This window comes from Rhinopithecus bieti, unplaced genomic scaffold (assembly GCF_001698545.2).
Source record: "Rhinopithecus bieti isolate Rb0 unplaced genomic scaffold, ASM169854v2 scaffold_8675, whole genome shotgun sequence".
Classification (NCBI taxonomy): Eukaryota; Metazoa; Chordata; class Mammalia; order Primates; family Cercopithecidae; genus Rhinopithecus; species Rhinopithecus bieti.
This window is the reverse complement of record NW_016806447.1, coordinates 3,757,266-3,776,042: the sequence shown is the minus strand read 5'-3', so window position 1 is coordinate 3,776,042 and position 18,777 is coordinate 3,757,266. Positions and strand designations below refer to the sequence as shown.

At 44.7% G+C, this 18,777-nt stretch overlaps 1 protein-coding gene across 6 annotated transcripts in view; it reads left to right on the top strand.

Moving 5' to 3' along the window:
* SHROOM3 (shroom family member 3) overlaps nt 1–18,777 on the top strand; it is a 214,262-nt gene that overhangs the window by 168,339 nt on the left and 27,146 nt on the right. For all 6 annotated transcript variants that reach the window (XM_017876548.1, XM_017876550.1, XM_017876545.1 and 3 more), the window contains 4 exons: nt 245–3,410; nt 10,037–10,110; nt 15,191–16,072; nt 17,329–17,817. In XM_017876548.1, coding sequence (XP_017732037.1) covers nt 245–3,410; nt 10,037–10,110; nt 15,191–16,072; nt 17,329–17,817 — 4,611 coding nt within the window. The remainder of the gene's footprint in view (nt 1–244; nt 3,411–10,036; nt 10,111–15,190; nt 16,073–17,328; nt 17,818–18,777) is intronic.

The following is an 18,777-nucleotide window of genomic DNA, read 5'->3' as shown; positions in this document are numbered from 1 at the left end:
TCCTCCTTGCTATCCTGGGTGATTAATTGGAGTGGAGGCAGATAGGTTAGAGTGTTGGGCAGTTACTCCTAGCAATGACAAACAAGGAGGCTGAGCAAGGTCCAAATATGGCCCTTTTTACCCACACTTCCAAACACCAAACCTCTTGCATAAGAGAACATTTATAAGCTGGGTTCTCTGCCTGTAAGCCTACTAAATGATAACAGCTCAGTGGTGCTGACTGCTTTGTCTCCCTTTCTTCCAGCTCCTCTACTAGTGACCTCTCCAACTATGACCATGCCTATCTAAGGCGGAGCCCTGACCACTGCAGCTCCCAGGGGAGCATGGAGAGCCTGGAGCCCAGTGGGGTATACCCACCCTGTCATCTTTCCCCTGCCAAGTCCACCGGCAGCATTGACCAGCTCAGCCACTTCCATAACAAGAGAGACTCGGCTTACAGCTCTTTCTCCACCAGTTCTAGCATCCTGGAGTATCCACCCCCTGGCATCTCTGCCCGGGAGCGTTCAAGCTCCATGGACAATACTTCTGCTCGAGGTGGCCTTCTTGAAGGGATGAGGCAGGCAGATATTCGCTATGTCAAGACAGTCTATGACACCCGGAGGGGAGTCTCAGCAGAGTATGAGGTGAACTCTTCAGCCCTGCTGCTTCAAGGTAGGGAGGCCCGAGCCTCAGCAGATGGTCAGGGCTATGATAAATGGTCTAATATTCCTCGGGGCAAGGGAGTGCCACCCCCATCCTGGAGCCAGCAGTGCCCCAGTTCCTTGGAGACTGCCACCGACAACCTTCCTCCTAAGGTGGGTGCACCCCTGCCTCCAGCTCGGAGTGACAGTTATGCAGCATTTCGGCACCGTGAGCGGCCCAGCTCCTGGTCTAGCCTTGATCAGAAACGGCTCTGCCGGCCTCAGGCAAACTCTTTAGGCTCCCTGAAGTCTCCATTCATAGAGGAGCAGCTGCATACTGTGCTGGAGAAGAGTCCAGAGAACAGCCCCCCAGTGAAGCCCAAGCATAACTATACCCAGAAGGCCCAACCTGGCCAACCTCTGCTGCCGACCAGCATCTACCCTGTACCTTCCCTGGAGCCACACTTTGCCCAGGTGCCTCAGCCTTCTGTGAGTAGCAACGGTATGCTGTACCCTGCACTGGCCAAGGAGAGTGGATACATAGCCCCTCAGGGAGCGTGCAACAAGATGGCTACCATTGATGAGAATGGGAACCAGAATGGATCTAGCAGGCCTGGGTTTGCCTTTTGCCAGCCCTTAGAACATGACTTGCTGTCCCCGGTGGAGAAGAAACCAGAAGCTACAGTCAAGTATGTCCCCTCCAAAGTCCATTTTTCTTCAGTGCCTGAAAATGAGGAGGATGCCTCCCTGAAGAGACATCTCACACCTCCCCAAGGCAACAGCCCACATTCCAATGAGAGAAAGAGCACCCACAGCAACAAACCATCTTCTCATCCCCACAGCCTCAAATGCCCTCAGGCTCAGGCCTGGCAAGCGGGTGAAGACAAGAGATCTTCCAGGCTCTCAGAGTCTTGGGAGGGTGATTTCCAGGAAGACCACAATGCCAACCTCTGGAGGAGGCTGGAGAGAGAAAGCCTAGGCCAGAGCCTGTCAGGCAACTTTGGCAAGACCAAGTCAGCCTTCTCATCTCTCCAAAACATTCCTGAGAGTCTGAGAAGACACAGCAGCCTGGAGCTAGGCCGAGGAGCCCAGGAGGGTTACCCGGGGGGCAGGCCCACCTGTGCAGTCAACACCAAGGCAGAAGACCCTGGGAGGAAAGCCGCTCCTGACCTCGGGAGCCATCTGGACCGGCAGGTTTCCTACCCGCGGCCCGAGGGGAGGACCGGTGCCTCGGCCTCTTTCCACAGCACAGACCCAAGGCCTGAAGAGCTGCCTGCCGCCTCGCACCCGCACACATCCAGTCTCGGCCGGAGGGGGCCCGGCCCAGGCAGCGCCTCGGCTCTTCAGGGCTTTCAGTACGGGAAGCCCCACTGCTCGGTGCTGGAGAAGGTCTCCAAATTCGAGCAGCGAGAGCAAGGGAGCCAGAGACCGAGTGTGGGGGGCTCCGGTTTTGGCCATAACTATAGGCCCCACAGGACCGTCTCAACTTCCAGTACTTCTGGGAATGACTTCGAGGAGATAAAAGCCCATATCCGTTTCTCTGAGTCAGCTGAACCCCTAGGCAACGGGGAGCAGCACTTCAAAAACGGGGAGCTGAAGTTGGAAGAGGCTTCCCGGCAGCCCTGTGGTCAGCAGCTGAGCGGAGGAGCCTCGGACAGCGGCCGTGGCCCCCAGAGGTCGGACGCTCGGCTCCTCCGCAGCCAGAGCACCTTCCAGCTCTCCAGCGAGCCAGAGGGGGAGCCCGAGTGGCGGGACATGCCCGGCTCGCCCGAGTCGCCCCTGCTGGATGCCCCCTTCAGTCGCGCCTACCGGAACAGCATCAAGGATGCACAGTCTCGTGTCTTGGGGGCCACTTCCTTTCGACGCCGGGACCTGGAGCTGGGGGCGCCTGTGGCATCGAAGTCCTGGCGGCCGCGGCCTTCCTCGGCCCACGTGGGGCTGCGGAGCCCCGAGGCGCCGGCTTCCGCCTCCCCGCACACGCCCCGCGAGCGGCACAGTGTGACCCCTGCCGAGGGCGACCTGGCCAGGCCCGTGCCTCCTGCCGCCCGCAGAGGGGCTCGCCGGCGCCTGACTCCGGAGCAGAAGAAGCGCTCCTACTCCGAGCCCGAGAAGATGAACGAGGTAGGGGTCGCGGAGGAGGCCGAACCAACACCCCTGGGCCCGCAGAGGAAGAGCAGCGTGGCCGACCGGCGCCGCCTCTTCGAGCGCGATGGCAAGGCCTGCTCCACGCTCAGCCTGTCGGGGCCCGAGCTGAAGCAGTTCCAGCAGAGCGCCCTGGCGGACTACATCCAGCGCAAGACCGGCAAGCGGCCTACCTCCGCCGCCGGCTGCAGCCTCCAGGAGCCCGGGCCACTGCGCGAACGCGCCCAGAGTGCCTACCTCCAGCCTGGCCCCGCGGCTCTCGAAGGCTCCAGCCTCACCTCAGCCTCCAGCTTGAGCTCGCTGCGGGAGCCCAGCCTGCAGCCCCGCAGGGAGGCCACACTCCTGCCGGCCACAGTTGCAGAAACCCCGCAGGCTCCCCGAGATCGCAGCAGCTCCTTTGCCGGTGGCCGCCGCCTCTGGGAACGGCGACGCGGGGACCCACAGGTACCAAGGGAGCTGCTCAGTGGAGCAAATGGTGGAACAAAGGGCACCCAGAGAGTGGATGAGACCCACAGGGAGCCATCCTCCTGGGGGGCCAGGGCCGGAAAGTCCATGTCGGCTGAGGACCTGCTGGAACGCTCAGACGTCCTCGCCGGCCCTGTCCACGTGAGGTCCAGGTCATCTCCCGCCACTGCAGACAAGCACCAGGTACGTGCAACCAGCAAGTCCTGGCCTCGGACTGTCCCTTCCTCCCTAGAAGCTTTAATGGGGCTCCCCAACCCCCCACACTCTCACCGCCCCTCCCAGTTCAGGTTTCCTTGTGAAAACAGAAAAGTAGCATTTGTTTTCATGAGTTGAGTTTCTCAAGTGTCCCTGCCTGGTTTCCTTACAAAGATATAGGTATCTAGATTACCTATATTGTTATACAGATTATCTATCTATCTCCTTTTTAGGAAGTCACCACCTCTCAATGCAAAAATGCAAGGTTAGGAAAATTAGGGATTATCTTTTTTGTTTTTTGTTTTTTAGTGGATTAGAGTCTGGATCTGAGTATTTAAAACATTTTAGCTTTGCACCCTTTCTGTTTCTATTGGACTTTGCATCTACAAAATAGCTAGAGTGATTGACATTGATAGTCATTGGTTATTGAATTCCTGGCCCTCGGCTAAGGGTGTGGCAGGTCCTGAGCTAAGTGTAATCTACATTTATTATTTCATTTAACCCTCATGATAATCCTGTGCAGTAGAGTATATTATACATGTCAGACCCCTGTCTCTCAGACTCCCACCTGAGTTCTTTCTGTGCATTATCCTGGTGAGGAGAAAATAAAAACTCAAAATCTCACATAAAAGGATTTTCTAATAAAGGCACCAAATGCTGCAAGGGTTATAAAGTACTTTCCCCTGAAAATTTTAAGCAATGCTAGGAATAGAAGCTGACCATTCTGACTCCTAGGAGCCTATTAATTTCCCCAATTCTTAGCCTATCCTCAGGCTTCACTTCCACTGGAGAGCAGTGGCCTGCCTCATGCTTCCCTTCCCACCAAAGAAAATAATAGGAATCACATACCTGTTAGCACAGGGAAGGAAGAACTCTGCTCCACTGCCCCCTCTCAGATTCTGCTGTTTTCCCTTTCAGAGAAGTCAGCCATTCAGCAAGCATCTGTAGAGCATGTGTTGTATGAAAAATGCTGTGTTACAGCATCAAAGGATACACAAAGGAAAAAAAGGCTCATGCCTTTCTGGGGTTCACAATTAAGCAAGGAATACGACCTTATATAAAAATAATTCTAATATGACTAGTGAATGCTTTGGGAATGGTGATCAATAATATGCTATGGTAAGGAAAGTGATTAATTCTGAGGTGATCTGAAAGTGCTTCTCCTGAAGGGAAATGGGATTTGGGGCCAGGATGTAAAAGATGGGCATGATGACAAGAGATTAAGCGAGAGGGAATACATTGATCGGAAGAAACCAGTTGAGACAAAGAAAGATTCAGCAGTTACTGGCTGAGAAGTTTGCTGCACTCTAGCACACACATACAAACTCCCTTCTGAGAGAAAATACTGTCCCTTCCCAGATGTTTTCTGTTTAGAATTGTACAGAAATATATTCTCCCAGTATAAACCCCCGACAAATGTAGAGGCAACTTCCCATAAGCCTTCAGTAGCTTTTTACTCCTTCAGAATGAACAGAGCTAATTCCAACTCCCTATCCTACCACTAACACACATTTAAAATCCATGTATGTAACATACAATTTCATCTAGCTTGATAGATTTTAGCAGCTTAACTGCATAGCAGTCTAAACACCCTCCTTTCTCTCCCCATGTTTTAAAGAAAATAGAAATGCTTAGGTGAAAACCAAATCATTATTGTTTATTCCCCATTAGATATTGTTATTTTGTCTTAGAGGTTGGTTGGATGGCTGTCAATGTTATTTTATCTTTTCCCCCAAATATTTCTTAAGCCTGGTTGATTAAGAAATAAAGCTAAAACATGGGTGTTAAGGGAAGTGAAGAGATTCCTCCAAATCCCGATTAAATACTTTGTATTATTTGGAAAACTTTTTAGAAAAACAAGTGAATACAGAACAGTACTTGGGTACCCTTTTCATAAAGGGAATGCCATATTTAGATGTTATTTAATTTGGGGAATATGCAGGCAGAGGGGGAAATATTTCCAAATGAAATACTTCTTTTGTACTACTTTGCTCCAACAAATTCTGAAATTTCTGAACAATGCATCGTCTCTTATATTGTCACTGTGCCAGGACTGCATTCTTGAACTTCCTCCTGGTCTCGTGCACAGCAGCCAGACCCTAGCTGACTGGAGAAGCATCTCATGGCAAGGCGGTCTGCTCCTTGCATCCTCTTCGTCATCTGCCTTATTTGTAGTTATGATGAGTTAAAAATAAAACAAAGTTACTCTCACCACATAACTATTGTAGTTATTATATATATATATATTTCCTACTGAATACATTTCAAGAACATTACCAGTAAGCTTTTGGGAAGGTTTGTTAATCATTTTTCTCATCCTTGCTTTAGAGAATTCTGACAAGTGACCTTGTAGAGGCTGTCTGCCTGAGTTAAAACCAAAATGTGGAGTATGTTTCTGCTGCTGGCTTAGTTGATACTATCTCCAACAAATGCTGCTTGCTCTTACCAGTCAGATGCTGACAGGGTAGGATTTTACAAGTTTTTGGCAAGGATTTAGCTATTTTTCAAAATTCTCATTAGTGAGGCCTTTCTGCCTCCAAAAACAAAGTCATCATGGAAATCAGTTCCTCTGTATATGACGATCCATCTCTGGCCTGAAATAATGACTGCAGGAGGCTACCATTTTGAACTACTTGTAGCCTGAGACCTTCTCATATATTTGGCAGGTCTGGCCTTTCTTCAGCCAGCTTGAAATCCTCTCTGAAACATGCAACCTTCCATTTTCCTCTCCGTAATTCTTCTTCATTGCAGAATAAATAGGTATTAGTGGTAGAGCTTAAGTGCACATCAGACTCTTGCCTGTTGCCACTTTCTTTCTGTGAGATCTTGGAAAGCTTAACCTGTTAAAAGTGGGTAGGACCTGCAAAGCTACAGAAAGATATCCAACATTTCTACCTTAGAGACAGAAATGTATATCTGTTCATTGCATAGATTTAAAATATAGTAGAGCCTATAAAGAGAAACTCTTGGAGAAATAAGATTACTGGTGGGGATTTTTCCCCCAGATGCTAAGTTAGAGACTTCTCTGGTTCTCACAGTATTTTGTCTGATGTGTAACATAATCACTATGAGATGCTGTGACAAACCTTATTGAATTGCGGAGGAAATTGCTCAATGCATGGAACCACAGTATTGGATATAGACTTGATTCTGTGGAATGCAACATGTAAATCTTTTTTAGTACCTTTCTACACGCGCACGTTTAAGCTTATACAAAACAGAATCGACTTTCCACAAAATGTGAAGATACAAATAGCTAACAATAATCAAATTTTTGCTGTGTGCCAGTCATTGTATTGTGTTTTATAAGTATAAAGTTAGTCTTGGCTGGGTGCGATGGTGCACACCTGTAATCCCAGCACCTTGGGACGCCGAAGTGGGTAGATTGCTTGAGGCCAGGAGTTTGAGATCAGCCTGGCCAACATGGCAAAACCCTGTCTCTACTAAAAATACAAAAATTAACTAGGCATGGTGGTGTGCATCTGTAGTCCCAGCTACTTGGGAGACTGAGGCATGAGAATTGCTTGAACTCAGGAGGCAGAGGTTGCAGTGAGCTGACATCGTGCCACTGCCCTCTAGCCTGGGCAACAGAGCGAGACTCTGTCTCAAAAAATAAAATAAAATAAAATAAAATTAGTCCTCACATCTGTGCAATGAGGTAAATACTGTTATTATCTCTAAGTTACAGAAGAATGAACCAAGTCACAAAGAGGATACAAAATTTGCCCAAGGTAGTAGGGTGAGGTTTTGACCCCATACTGTCTGACTGCAGTCTTTAAGTCAATATACCATGCCGTCTCCTTGAATAAAAAGAGGCTGGGAATGGGGAAAGACAGGCAAGAGTTAAACGTTCTGTATCTGAAAATATCAGCCAATGAATTTATTTCATTTTAACATTTATTGATTACTATTTCAGTCATGCATCATAGAATGGTCAAGGATGGACCAGATATGCGACAGTGGTCCCATAAGATTATAATACCATACTTTTACCATACCTTCTCCATGTTTAGAAACAAAAATACCTATTGTGTTGCAACTGCCTACAGTATTCAGTACAGTAATATGCTGTACAGGTTTGTAGCCTAGGAGCAATAGGCCTATACCATATAGCCTAGGGATGTAGCAGCCTATGTCATCTGGTTTCTGTAAGCACACTCTATGATGTTTGCACAAGGACAAAATTGCCTAATGATGCATGTCTCAGAACATATCCCTGTTGTTAAGTGACACATGACTGTATTTTCACATCAGATTTTCATAAGGATTTCTAGTTAATTTTAGTAGTTACTTGAAATATTCTAAAGTAGGTGAATATTGTTGTCTTCACATTTCATCAGTGACAGAGATACTGAGATAACTAACTTGGAACCCAAAACAAGAGGACTGAGATTCAGTAGACTTTAGATTTACATTATTATTTTTTATTTTTTATTTTTGAGATGGAGTCTCGCTTAGTCACCCAGGCTGGAGTGCAGTGGTGCGATCTCAGCTCACTGCAAGCTCCGCCTCCTGGGTTCACATCATTCTCCTTCCTCAGCCTCCCGAGTACCTGGGACTACAGGCGCCCGCCACCATGCCCGGGTAATTTTTTTTGTACTTTTAGTAGAGACGGGGTTTCACCATGTTAGCCAGGATGGTCTCGATCTCCAGACCTCGTGATCCGCCCGTCTCGGCTTCCCAAAGTGCTGGGATCACAGGCGTGAGCCACCGTGCCCAGCTGATTTACATTATTAAGTATGCTAAGAACTGGTGTATTTTTAAGTCAATTTTGAGATAATTAACAAAAATAAATTAGACAACAAGTTGGTATAATTCTATGCCTAGTATTTTTCCCATAGCCACTGTTTTTTTGCTGTAATTGCCATAATAAGTACTTTGTACTTCTTACCAGTTTATAGAAAATTAAGACTTGACAGTGAATATATGCTTAAATTAAAGCAAGAAATGCAACAGGAATTTATCTTCCTTGGACTTGTATCAGATTGGGAAGATATTTTCCTTTGTCCAAGTGGTATTCTGATTGACAGAAGATTCAGAGAATTCTCTCAATCATTTATTACTGGGTCTGATTCCTTTATTTTACCCACATCCATATAAATAGTTTAAGCTTGATATTGTAGGGGCCAAATCATGTGAATACAGAAGTTAGATTCATTGTCAAACTGAAATGCAAAGGATATAATAGGATATGAATATATATTTATACTTTACTGGGTTAGGAGCTCACATGGGACCTAGGCTTTTCCAATTAATTATTGGCAAAGTGGCACATTCATGTCAACATAGGGAAAAGTGGTGGGAAAAGACTTTTAAAGGACCATAAATTTCATGGAGAGCAGGAATTCTCATTCCCTACAATGATACTTGAGTGAATCAGAACATATGGAATTCATTTTTCTCAAGCCATTCAAGTCTGATTGCATCCAACCCAGCTGCCATTCAACCTGTAAAGATTCCATGGCAAGACCTTGGGCTTTGAAGAGATCATGGCTTGAATCATAGTTTCTCCACTTACTTAACTGTGAGCAAGATATGTCACCTCGCTGAGCTGCAATTACATACCCCGCTTCCAATTGTTAAAAAGATTAAGTTACAAAAAAAGAAAAGTCAAGTGCCTAATATTCCAGGCATATAATTTTTTGGTGCAGGGTACTTAGCAGAGTGTCTGGTACACAGTAAATACCCAGTACCGGTAGCTGCAATTATGAATGATGTTCAGGGGTTTGTTTCTTCTGCCTGCTATCACCTTTGACCCTTGCCATTGCTTGTTAGTTTCTCAGCCACTAAACAAAAACAATGAGGAATGGGGTGAAGAGCAGTTAACCCTTTGGGCAGGGTTAAATGGCAAAATAAATTACTGAAATTAAGTTAGAGATTATATATGGATTTATTTTTTTCTGGTTTTTGCTTGTCTCCTGTCATAAATAATTGGGAGTTGAATGTATTATCATCAATGGCAACATCATCATCTTCATCATGGACCTGAACACAGGGACCAAATTGTATACTGTCAAAAACTGACAACCCTTTCAGGACTCCAGGATATACCCTCATTGATAAAAAAAACTACCCCTGAAAAGTCCCTAGAGTTATTGATCTCACATGTGAGTGAACTTTTTCCCAGAACTTATTGCAACCCAATTACAATCCAAATTCATATCTTCACTAATTGTAACTAAGAACATTTGAGATTTTTGCAAAATGTAATAGTCTATCCTTTCACATCATCTCTCATATTTCCCTATTGCCATTTGAAAAGTTTGACCCATTGAATTCATTGTCTTCGTTATCCTATTTCAAGTTTAACAGTTGTTTTGAACTTCGGAGATAATCGTTAGGAGACTTCTCTTACTTAGGAAACATCTTTGTTAGAGGAGGCACCTGGTGAGACAGACTAAAGTTCAAATTCTGACTCTGCCACTTTTTTAAAAAAAATCTTCGGCTTATCTCCTGCATCGATGCCATGGGATTATGTAAGAGTGCCACCACGTGGCCTGACAATAGTAGGCTGCCAGTAAATAGGTGTTTTTTCTTTTTACCCCACCCCCTTGGTAAATTTAAACTTTAACCTGTTTATTGGCAGTAATGCTGTGTCTTTCTTGTGTTTCAAGGATGTGCTTTTGGGGCAAGACAATGGCTTTGGTCTTGTGAAGGATCCATGTTATTTGGCTGGTCCTGGATCTAGGTATGTATGTGTACTTATGATGCTCTCCGCGTATGAATGCTGGTGGTGTTAAACTACTCTTATTCCTTTCTACAAGAAATTGAAATATGATGTTGTATAGTGTCACATGCTTTTTTGATTTGTCTAGGCCACAGATAACTTTTTATTTTCCATTTAGAAATGATTTTCTTTGAGAATGACACTTGTTCAAAATAGGTTTTGAACGTGCTATTGAGGACAAGGTAGACTTGGCTAACCAGTTTGACAACAGAATAATTAATGGAGGTGCTTTTCTCGCGCATGCCCCTTGGCTCTCACAAACAGGGGCTCCTGTGTGACTGATCTCATCCAGCTCTGTGTGCAGAGCATCATGTCTGGTGACCACAGTGCTAGGGAAGAATGGGCATTTCATGAACAGCTTCACAGAGGAAGGCAAACTGTAAGCATTGGAGGTGAAAAATAAAGCTCAAAATCATAATTTTATACATGTGGGGATAGAAAACAGAGGAAAGTCATTTTTTTAAAATGCCATCAAAATCATATTCTAGGTAGAAAAATATAATGAGCACTTTTTTAGAATTTAAAATTTTGAACTGTTCACATGGGATTTAATAAATTTCCAGAAAGGGTTTTTCTCTGAACCATGTACTCTGTATGTAGTTTTAATGCAGCATTACAGAGTTATCTACTTTAATCTATTATTACTAATGATAATATACCTACACCCTACCTACTCCTTTCCATGTTTTTAAGCCATTTCCTTAATTTTTCTGATATTTCATTCAATCATTGTTTCTACATTCACCTTCTTAATAACACAACCTAATACTGTCAAGTAGAAGCAGCCAACATGGTCAGGAAGTAGATATTAATTACCTGCTTTCCAGCCAAGATCAGCCTTCTACATTTATATGCTCTTGCTCCTATAGCTGTGTTGACAAGGAAGAAAGTATTCAAGGTGAGACTGAGGACTTTGGTTAGTTTGGGTGCATTAATTAAAAGCTAGAGACAAGGGAAAACTAACAATAAACTAGAGCACTGCTAAAGAAAATTGGTCTGAAATCAAAGTTGGAACTAAACAGCAAACAATCAAATAACCCTATTTAAAAATGGGCAAAGGTAAAAAAAGAACAAGATCATGTCCTTTGCAGCAACATGGATGGAGCTGAAGGCCATTATCCTAAGCAAATGAACACAGGAACAAAAAAACAAATACCGCATGTTCTCACTTACAAGTGGAAGCTAAACATTAAGTACACATGGACACAGAGAAGGGAACAATAGACACTGGTGCCTGTTTGAGGGCGGCGGGTGGTAGGAAGGTGAGGATTGAAAAAACTACCTATCAGGTACTGTGCTTACCTGGGTGACAAAATTATCTGTACACCAAACCCCAGCGACATGCAATTTACCCATGTAACAAACCTGTACATGTAATCCTTAAACCTAAAATAAAAGTTGGAAAGGAAAAAAAAAAAATTGAAGGTGACAGGTGAGTGGACTGCTTGTTGGCTCAGTGGCAATATCGACAATCTGAGAATCACAGGTAGCAATTTTGTGGGGAGGGGGAATCTTCCTCAACAAAACTAGTTCTGTGTTAAAAAAAAAATTATGAGCTGTAAAAATGCCAAAAGAATAAATATGACAAGCATCACATACCGTTGAATAACTGAAATGCTTGTCCGTTCTTCAGCAACTGACATTAGCATAGGTGCAGCTGCATGCCTAGTGCTTGCTGAAAAAGATATTGATAATTTCAGGACATGTAATTCTCAGCTGTCCTGGGGAAAAGCATAGGCATGGAAAGTGCAGCCCACAGGAAAACATGGGAGGGACTTGATCACAGATCCTGTACTATGAATTTTGAATGCTAAAAATTCTGCTTGCAGCGTGTTTTTCTGACCACCACAACCAAGAAGACACAAAAAAAGTATAACACTCTTTTTTTTTTTCCTAAAGGCTTGCATGGTCTTTTACCATAGTCACTCTGTTAATAATAGTAGGAAGACAGAAATCACATCAACTGTGGACAATATTGAAATGTCAGAATAATTTGGAAGGTGGAATTTGGAAGAATGTGCCCTTTGTTCTCCATGGATGCTTATTAGGATCAGTTTTCCTCCATGCTGACATAATTCTCTCTAAATACGTGAAAATTCAGACTTTACATTAGTGCTTTTGTAAAAACATAAAATGTCCTAATTTATAGAAAAATAGAGATTTTGCACTGTTCAAGTTTTATAAGAGTTTGATGCCTTCATGGGTCACAAAGAGACAATAGTTATCATTATTATATACTTCTTTCCTGCTTTCAAACTATTCTCCATTCTTTTAGCTTCCATTTTAAAGAAAACACTAGAGGATAACAATCGAACTAAATTCAGACATTCACTTGTTAATTTCAAACATAAAAATTTACTTGTCTGTATAAAAATGGGCAAATGACTTAAATAGACATTTCTCTAAAGATGGCAGACACATGGCCAACAAGCAAGTGAAAAGATGCTCAACACCACTAATCATCAGAGACCTCAAAACCACAATGAGATGTTACCTCACACACATTAGGATGGCTGCAATTAAAAAAACGAAAAACAAGTGTTGGTGAGGATATGGGGAAATTGGAAACCTTGCACACTGTTAGTGGGAATATAAAATGGTGCAGCCATATGAAAAACAGCATGGAGGTCTCAGAACATTAAAAATAGAACTACCATATGATCTGGCAATGCCACTTCTGAGTATATGTCCAAAAGAATTGAAAGCAGGGTCTCCAAGAGATATATTGCACACCCATGTTCATAGCAGCAGTATTTACTATTCACCAAGAGGTGGAAACAACCCAAATGTCTACTCATGACAGACGATTGGATAAAACAAAATGTGGTGTAGCCATACAATGGAATGTTACTCAGCCTTAAAAAGGAAATTCTGCCACACGCCACAATATGACATTATGTGAGGTGAAACAGGCCAGTCACAAAAAGACATACTGTATAATTTCACTTGTATGAAGTGCTTAAAGTAGTCAAATTCATAAAAACACAAAGTAAAATGGTGATTTCCATGGGTTAGTAGGATGGGAAAATGGGGAGTTATTATTTAGTGGGTACATAGTTTTAGGTTGCAAGTTGTGAAAGTTCTGGAGATCTGTTTCACAACAGTGTGAACATATTAACACTACTGAACTTAAAAATGGTTAAGATGAAATTTTATGTTGCTTTTTTAGCCACAATTTTTTAAAAGTGCTTTTTTTTAAAAAAGCAAAACAAAACAAAGGTGAGACTAATTGCTCTCAAAATCCATTCTTGAATAGTAGGATTCCTGGATACATATCAGCAAGACTCTGGGTGAGCCTCTCGGGGACTTGAACAAAGTCTTTTTTTTATCCAAAACTTCATTCCTAAAAACACAAAATAATCACCATGGAGAAGCATTCTCAACCAAGCTAAGCATTTACCACTGATATTATCTTCAAAAAGAAAATGCCACTTTAGTATAGTTTGTGTAAAGTAAGGTCACACAAACTAAAAACATCATATGAAAGTCTATTGGGCTGTATCTTTAAAGGATAAGTGTTATATTATTGTATGTTTTAGTGATGTCTCCCCCTTTAGAAAAGCCTCAAGATATAATAAATAAAATAAAGGCATCTGAATTAGTCGTTAAAACATCAGATTCCAGCTGACTCCACGTCCTCTTAAAGGATGCTGAGTTTAAAAACAGTTTGTATGCTACAGTCTGGAGAGCAGCTGGGCAAAGGAGACGTCACTGTTCAACAGACACTTGCTGAGGGGGTACTTGGTGCCAGGTATTAGGGATGCCAGGATGGATGAGAGAAGGGAAGAGCATCCCCAGCGAATCTCCTTCCTCGGGGTTTCTAATATGCCCATGGGGGAAGCCACCAGGAAGTGCAGAGTGGCTACTCTTCGCTATGGAGAGGTTCCTGGTAAAGAAACCATGTTTGAATGAAAGGGACCGGTCATCGGAAGGGAGGGGTTGCATCAGAGACAGAGGTGGGCCCTTTATTTCACCATCTGCATCTATGTATAATAAAGGAAAAATAAAGGCATGAGAAGAGCTAATTTGGTTCTTTGCCATCTTCTTCCACCACGCATTCTGCTTGCCTGGCACTTGGATGATCTTGTGGCAAGCCCTGTATTATTGCTCTGATGTGGGACTGAGTCACCGCTCCCTCAGAGGAGTCCGATCTGTGAGATGAAATGTGCCATCTGCGGTCCAGATTCACTCACATAGCCAGTCAGGGAACTGCAGACAGGGAATGTACAAATCACGGTGGGTTTGCTGGAAAGCTTTTTATCCTCACATTAACTCTTGCATAGCAGGCAGTGCCACAGACTCTTTTTTCTTTGTTTTGTTTTGTGGTTTTTTTCTCCTTTAGAACACAATAACAAAAGTTTTGCGAATTGTTGGGTTTTTCCTCGGAGTCTAGAGTACAGTTGTTTAAATCACCATGTACCATATTTGCTTATTATTGCCAGCCTCTTTCTCCAGAGGTAACTGTTTATTAGCTCCTTAGGTGAGCCTCTCCCCTCCTTTTATTTTCATCAGATGAAATGAAAACACTAGGAGAGTAACCAAACGTTGTAAATAAAACCTTCAAATTCAGCAGCCCATGCAAATGCTTTCAAAACAGACCTCCCCCATGGGGATTACACTGGGAGAGAAGAAGGCAGTGTTATTCTTCCCCAGAGCTGGGAGCTATTTCCTGAAGTAGTCCTAAAAGGGGCTGCAGAAATGTACTGTTTGTTTTTATATCCTGAAGCCTGTCCTCAAAAGCTGCCTTACGTTGCATGCCGTGTACAGGATGTGGGGGCGGTGAGAGGGTTAATAAAAGAAAATGCCTTGTGAACCCAGGCATTCCATGTGACATTTTCCTGTAGGAATTTATGCCTGTCGAGTACTAGTTTAACTTGGGTCTTCCTGTGAGCAGCCAGGGAGGACAGTGTGCAGTTTCTGGGGGGACGAAAGGAGGTCCTCCTTCCTCTTAAGTGCTTTTCTCATCTATGTAAGGAACAATGGGCTGCATGCTTGCCCCTTTCTTCAGAGCTGTAACCCTCCTGTCTGTGTGCTGTTCCAGGTCACTCACTTGTTCAGAAAGAGGCCAAGAAGAGATGCCGCTGCTCTTCCACCATCCCACCCCTCGTTGGGGTGGTTCAGGTTGCAAAGCCATTGGTGATTCCTCTGTTCCTAGTGAATGTCCTGGAACCCCGGACCATCAGAGGCAAGCCAGTAGGACACCCTGCCCCAGGCTACCACTGGCAGGAATGCAAGGGCAGCTCACAGACACCAGGGCTGCACCCCTGACCCCACTTGGCACCCCTCTGCCTTCAGCTGTTCCCTCTGGCTACTGCTCACAGGATGGTCAGACGGGGCGACAGCCTCTCCCGCCCTACACCCCTGCCATGACCCACAGAAGCAATGGTCACACCCTGACCCAGCCTCCCGGTACAAGAGGCTGTGAGGGTGATGGCCCAGAGCATGGGGTAGAAGAGGGAACGAGGAAGAGGCTCTCATTGCCTCAGTGGCCACTGCCTTCTCGAGTGAAGTGGGCCCACGCAGGCAGAGAGGACAGCCTTCCTGAGGAATCCTCAGCCCCTGAGTTTGCAAACCTGAAGCACTATCAAAAACAGCAGAGTCTTCCAAGTTCATGCAGCACTTCTGACCCAGACACGCCTCTTGGGACCCCGAGCACTCCAGGGAGGATCTCCCTCCGAATATCTGAATCCGTCCTGCGGGACTCCCCGCCACCTCGCGAGGATTATGAAGACGAAGTGTTTGTGAGGGATCTGTACCCTAAGGCCACGTCCAGCCCCACGTTTGAAACTCTTCCTCCACCCCCACCTCCTCCACCGAGTCAGGAAACCCCGGTGTATAGCATGGATGACTTCCCTCCACCTCCTCCCCACGCAGTGTGTGAGATGCAGCTGGACAGTGAGGACCCTGAGGGGCCGCGCCCCAGGTGAGTGAGCAGACTGGGCAGGTTTCCTTCACTAACAGCAGAGTGTCGTACCCCAGGTGGCCCAGGTCCTTCTGCTGGTCACAGAAGAGACCTGGCATGGAGATGTTTCTATACAGCTCAGCTCAGGAGAGTGTTCATCTGTTTGCCTCAGGAGGTAGTTGGACCAGTGTCATTGGGTACCGAGGAGTCAGGGTGGCAGAAACGAAAGCTGGAACCCAAGGGGCACATTTCACTTCTGGGGACAAGATAGGCTCAGGCGGTCCAAGTAAATCCCTCCTCCCTGGCTGAGTTCTGAATCAGTTAGGAAATAAGACAAAAGAGGAGGGCATATAGAAGACAAAAACATCACTTTTATTACTGACAGAGCTAACATTAAAGAATATGGCTTCAGATTGTAAGTGGGTCCCTTGATACTGAACCCCCAAGTTAAACAGGTTTACCTACTTCATCAAAGGTCATGCTAGACACACAAATACACATAGATATTAATATACACAGCCTTGAGGCAGCCTCAGTCTTGAAAGAGAAGAGACTGGGATGTGAATGCTGAGCTTCTCTTTCCAAAATCACTCCGTGTCCATAGGAATAAAGAGTAGGGCTCAAGGTCAGTAATGTTTAGGGAAAACCTCTTGGAAACTAGGAGAATGAGAAAGAAGCATTCCCCAACATATAGTCCCTAGAACAAGTGATCTCTCAAAATACCAAAAAAACACATTGCCTGGCAGCACCTTTGGAGTGGCTTTCTTTAAACACCGCAAGAGTGACGTATTACCACTACCCCGTTAATGTAACCTAGACCTTTCAGAAATCTCTGGAATCTAACAGCAACATTCACCCAAACTGAATTCGTATTCCATCTTCCTCAGGAGATGACAACCTCCTGACCAGCTGCTGGGCTCAGGAGGCCCTTTAGAGTGCTGTGGTTTTCAAAAGATGGGGTTGACCTCAGAAATGTGACTATCTCACCCCACTCCTATGTATATATCTATGTATGTTTGTGTGTCTAGCATGAACTGTGACTAGGTAGGTAAATGTTTTTAATTGGGGGGGTTCGGTATCAGGAGACCCACTTACAATCAGAAGCCATATTCTTTAACATTAGCTCTGTCAGTAAGATGTGGAAAATGTGGAAGATGTGGAAAGCTACAACCCTGATATGGAAAGCTTCTCCCTCAGTCTTCCTCCACCCTCTTATCATCACCCTTCTCTTATCACTCTCTCTTTCTCTCTCTCTCTTTTTTTAATATCCCTGGCAGCTCCAACAAACTTTCTCAAGTGACAATTGCAAGGGAAAGGCACATGCCTGGTGCAGCCCATGTGGTAGGTAGTCAGACACTGGCTCCCAGACTCCAAACTTCTATCAAGGGTTCAGAGGCTGAGTCCACACCACCCTCCTTCATGAGTGTTCACCCCCAACTTGCTGGGTCTCTTGGTGGGCAGCCAGCACCCATCCGGACTCAAAGCCTCACCCATGATCCAGTCAATGGAACTCAGGGTTTAGAAAAGAAAGTCAATTCTGATCCTCAGAAGAGCTCAGAAGACATTAGAACAGAGGCTCTGGCCAAGGAAATTGTCCACCAAGACAAATCTCTGGCAGACATTTTGGATCCAGATTCCAGGCTGAAGACAACAATGGACCTGATGGAAGGTTTGTTTCCTCGAGATGTGAACTTGCTGAAGGAAAACAGCGTAAAGAGGAAGGCCATACAGAGAACTGTCAGCTCTTCAGGATGTGAAGGCAAGAGGTAAGTCCCTGGTGATGTCTTCAGAGAGACTTACAATCGAACTCCTTCCATGGGGATGATGATAAGTCTAGGACTAGTTGCCTGATGTTTTCCTACTTCCACAGCTCCTGACCCAAGAGTACCATTTTTATCTCAGTCTTGGAGGAATGGCTCTGGGAGGAAGGATGTGGGACAGATATGCAACAACAAAGAAAGTAATAGTAATAATGATAATAACTGCCATTAATACCCATTGTTCACGTTGTGTCAAGCATCATATTTATTTATTTATATCAACAGTATTTAATTTTCACAAGAAATTGCCGAGGTAGCTACCAATTTTATCTCCATTTACAAATGAGGAAACTGAAGTACAGAGGAATTAAGACCATGCTCACCAAGGTCATTGAACATGTGAACGATGGCACCTGGATTTGATCACAGCCCCATGACTGTGCCTGTCTCCAGCAATTACACAGCGTCCCCAGCTCAGCAAAGGTGTACTTGCCCGTTCTGTATCAGAGCTGCTCTGGCAGAGAGGCTCTCAGGGCTCGGTGCTGGGAAAGGAGCAAGGAGAAGTGGTGAGCGTGACCAATGTCTTGCCAAGACTGAGAGGGGAAGGGCTTTGTAAGGAGGAGAGCCTAGAGAAATAAGTTCACGTATTACACTGACCCTTACCTCTGAGGCATTAAGGTGGGTGTTGGCACAAATCCTGAAAATCAGGAAAGGTCTGAGTAGGGGCGCACTCTCTGGTTTGGCCTAGTCTGTGAGCCTCTACTTCTGAAGCTCCTTGAACCAGCCATGTAACACATGTCCCAGTGTGCAGTTCGTGTTTTTGATGCTTTTCATTTCTTTTGGATTACTGCAGTATTTTCTTGCATGTTTTATTTCCTTAAAAGACTACTATGAGAAAGATTGAGTAACGCAAACATGTACCCTAGAACTTAAAGTATAATAAAAAAAATAAAATAAAATAAAAAA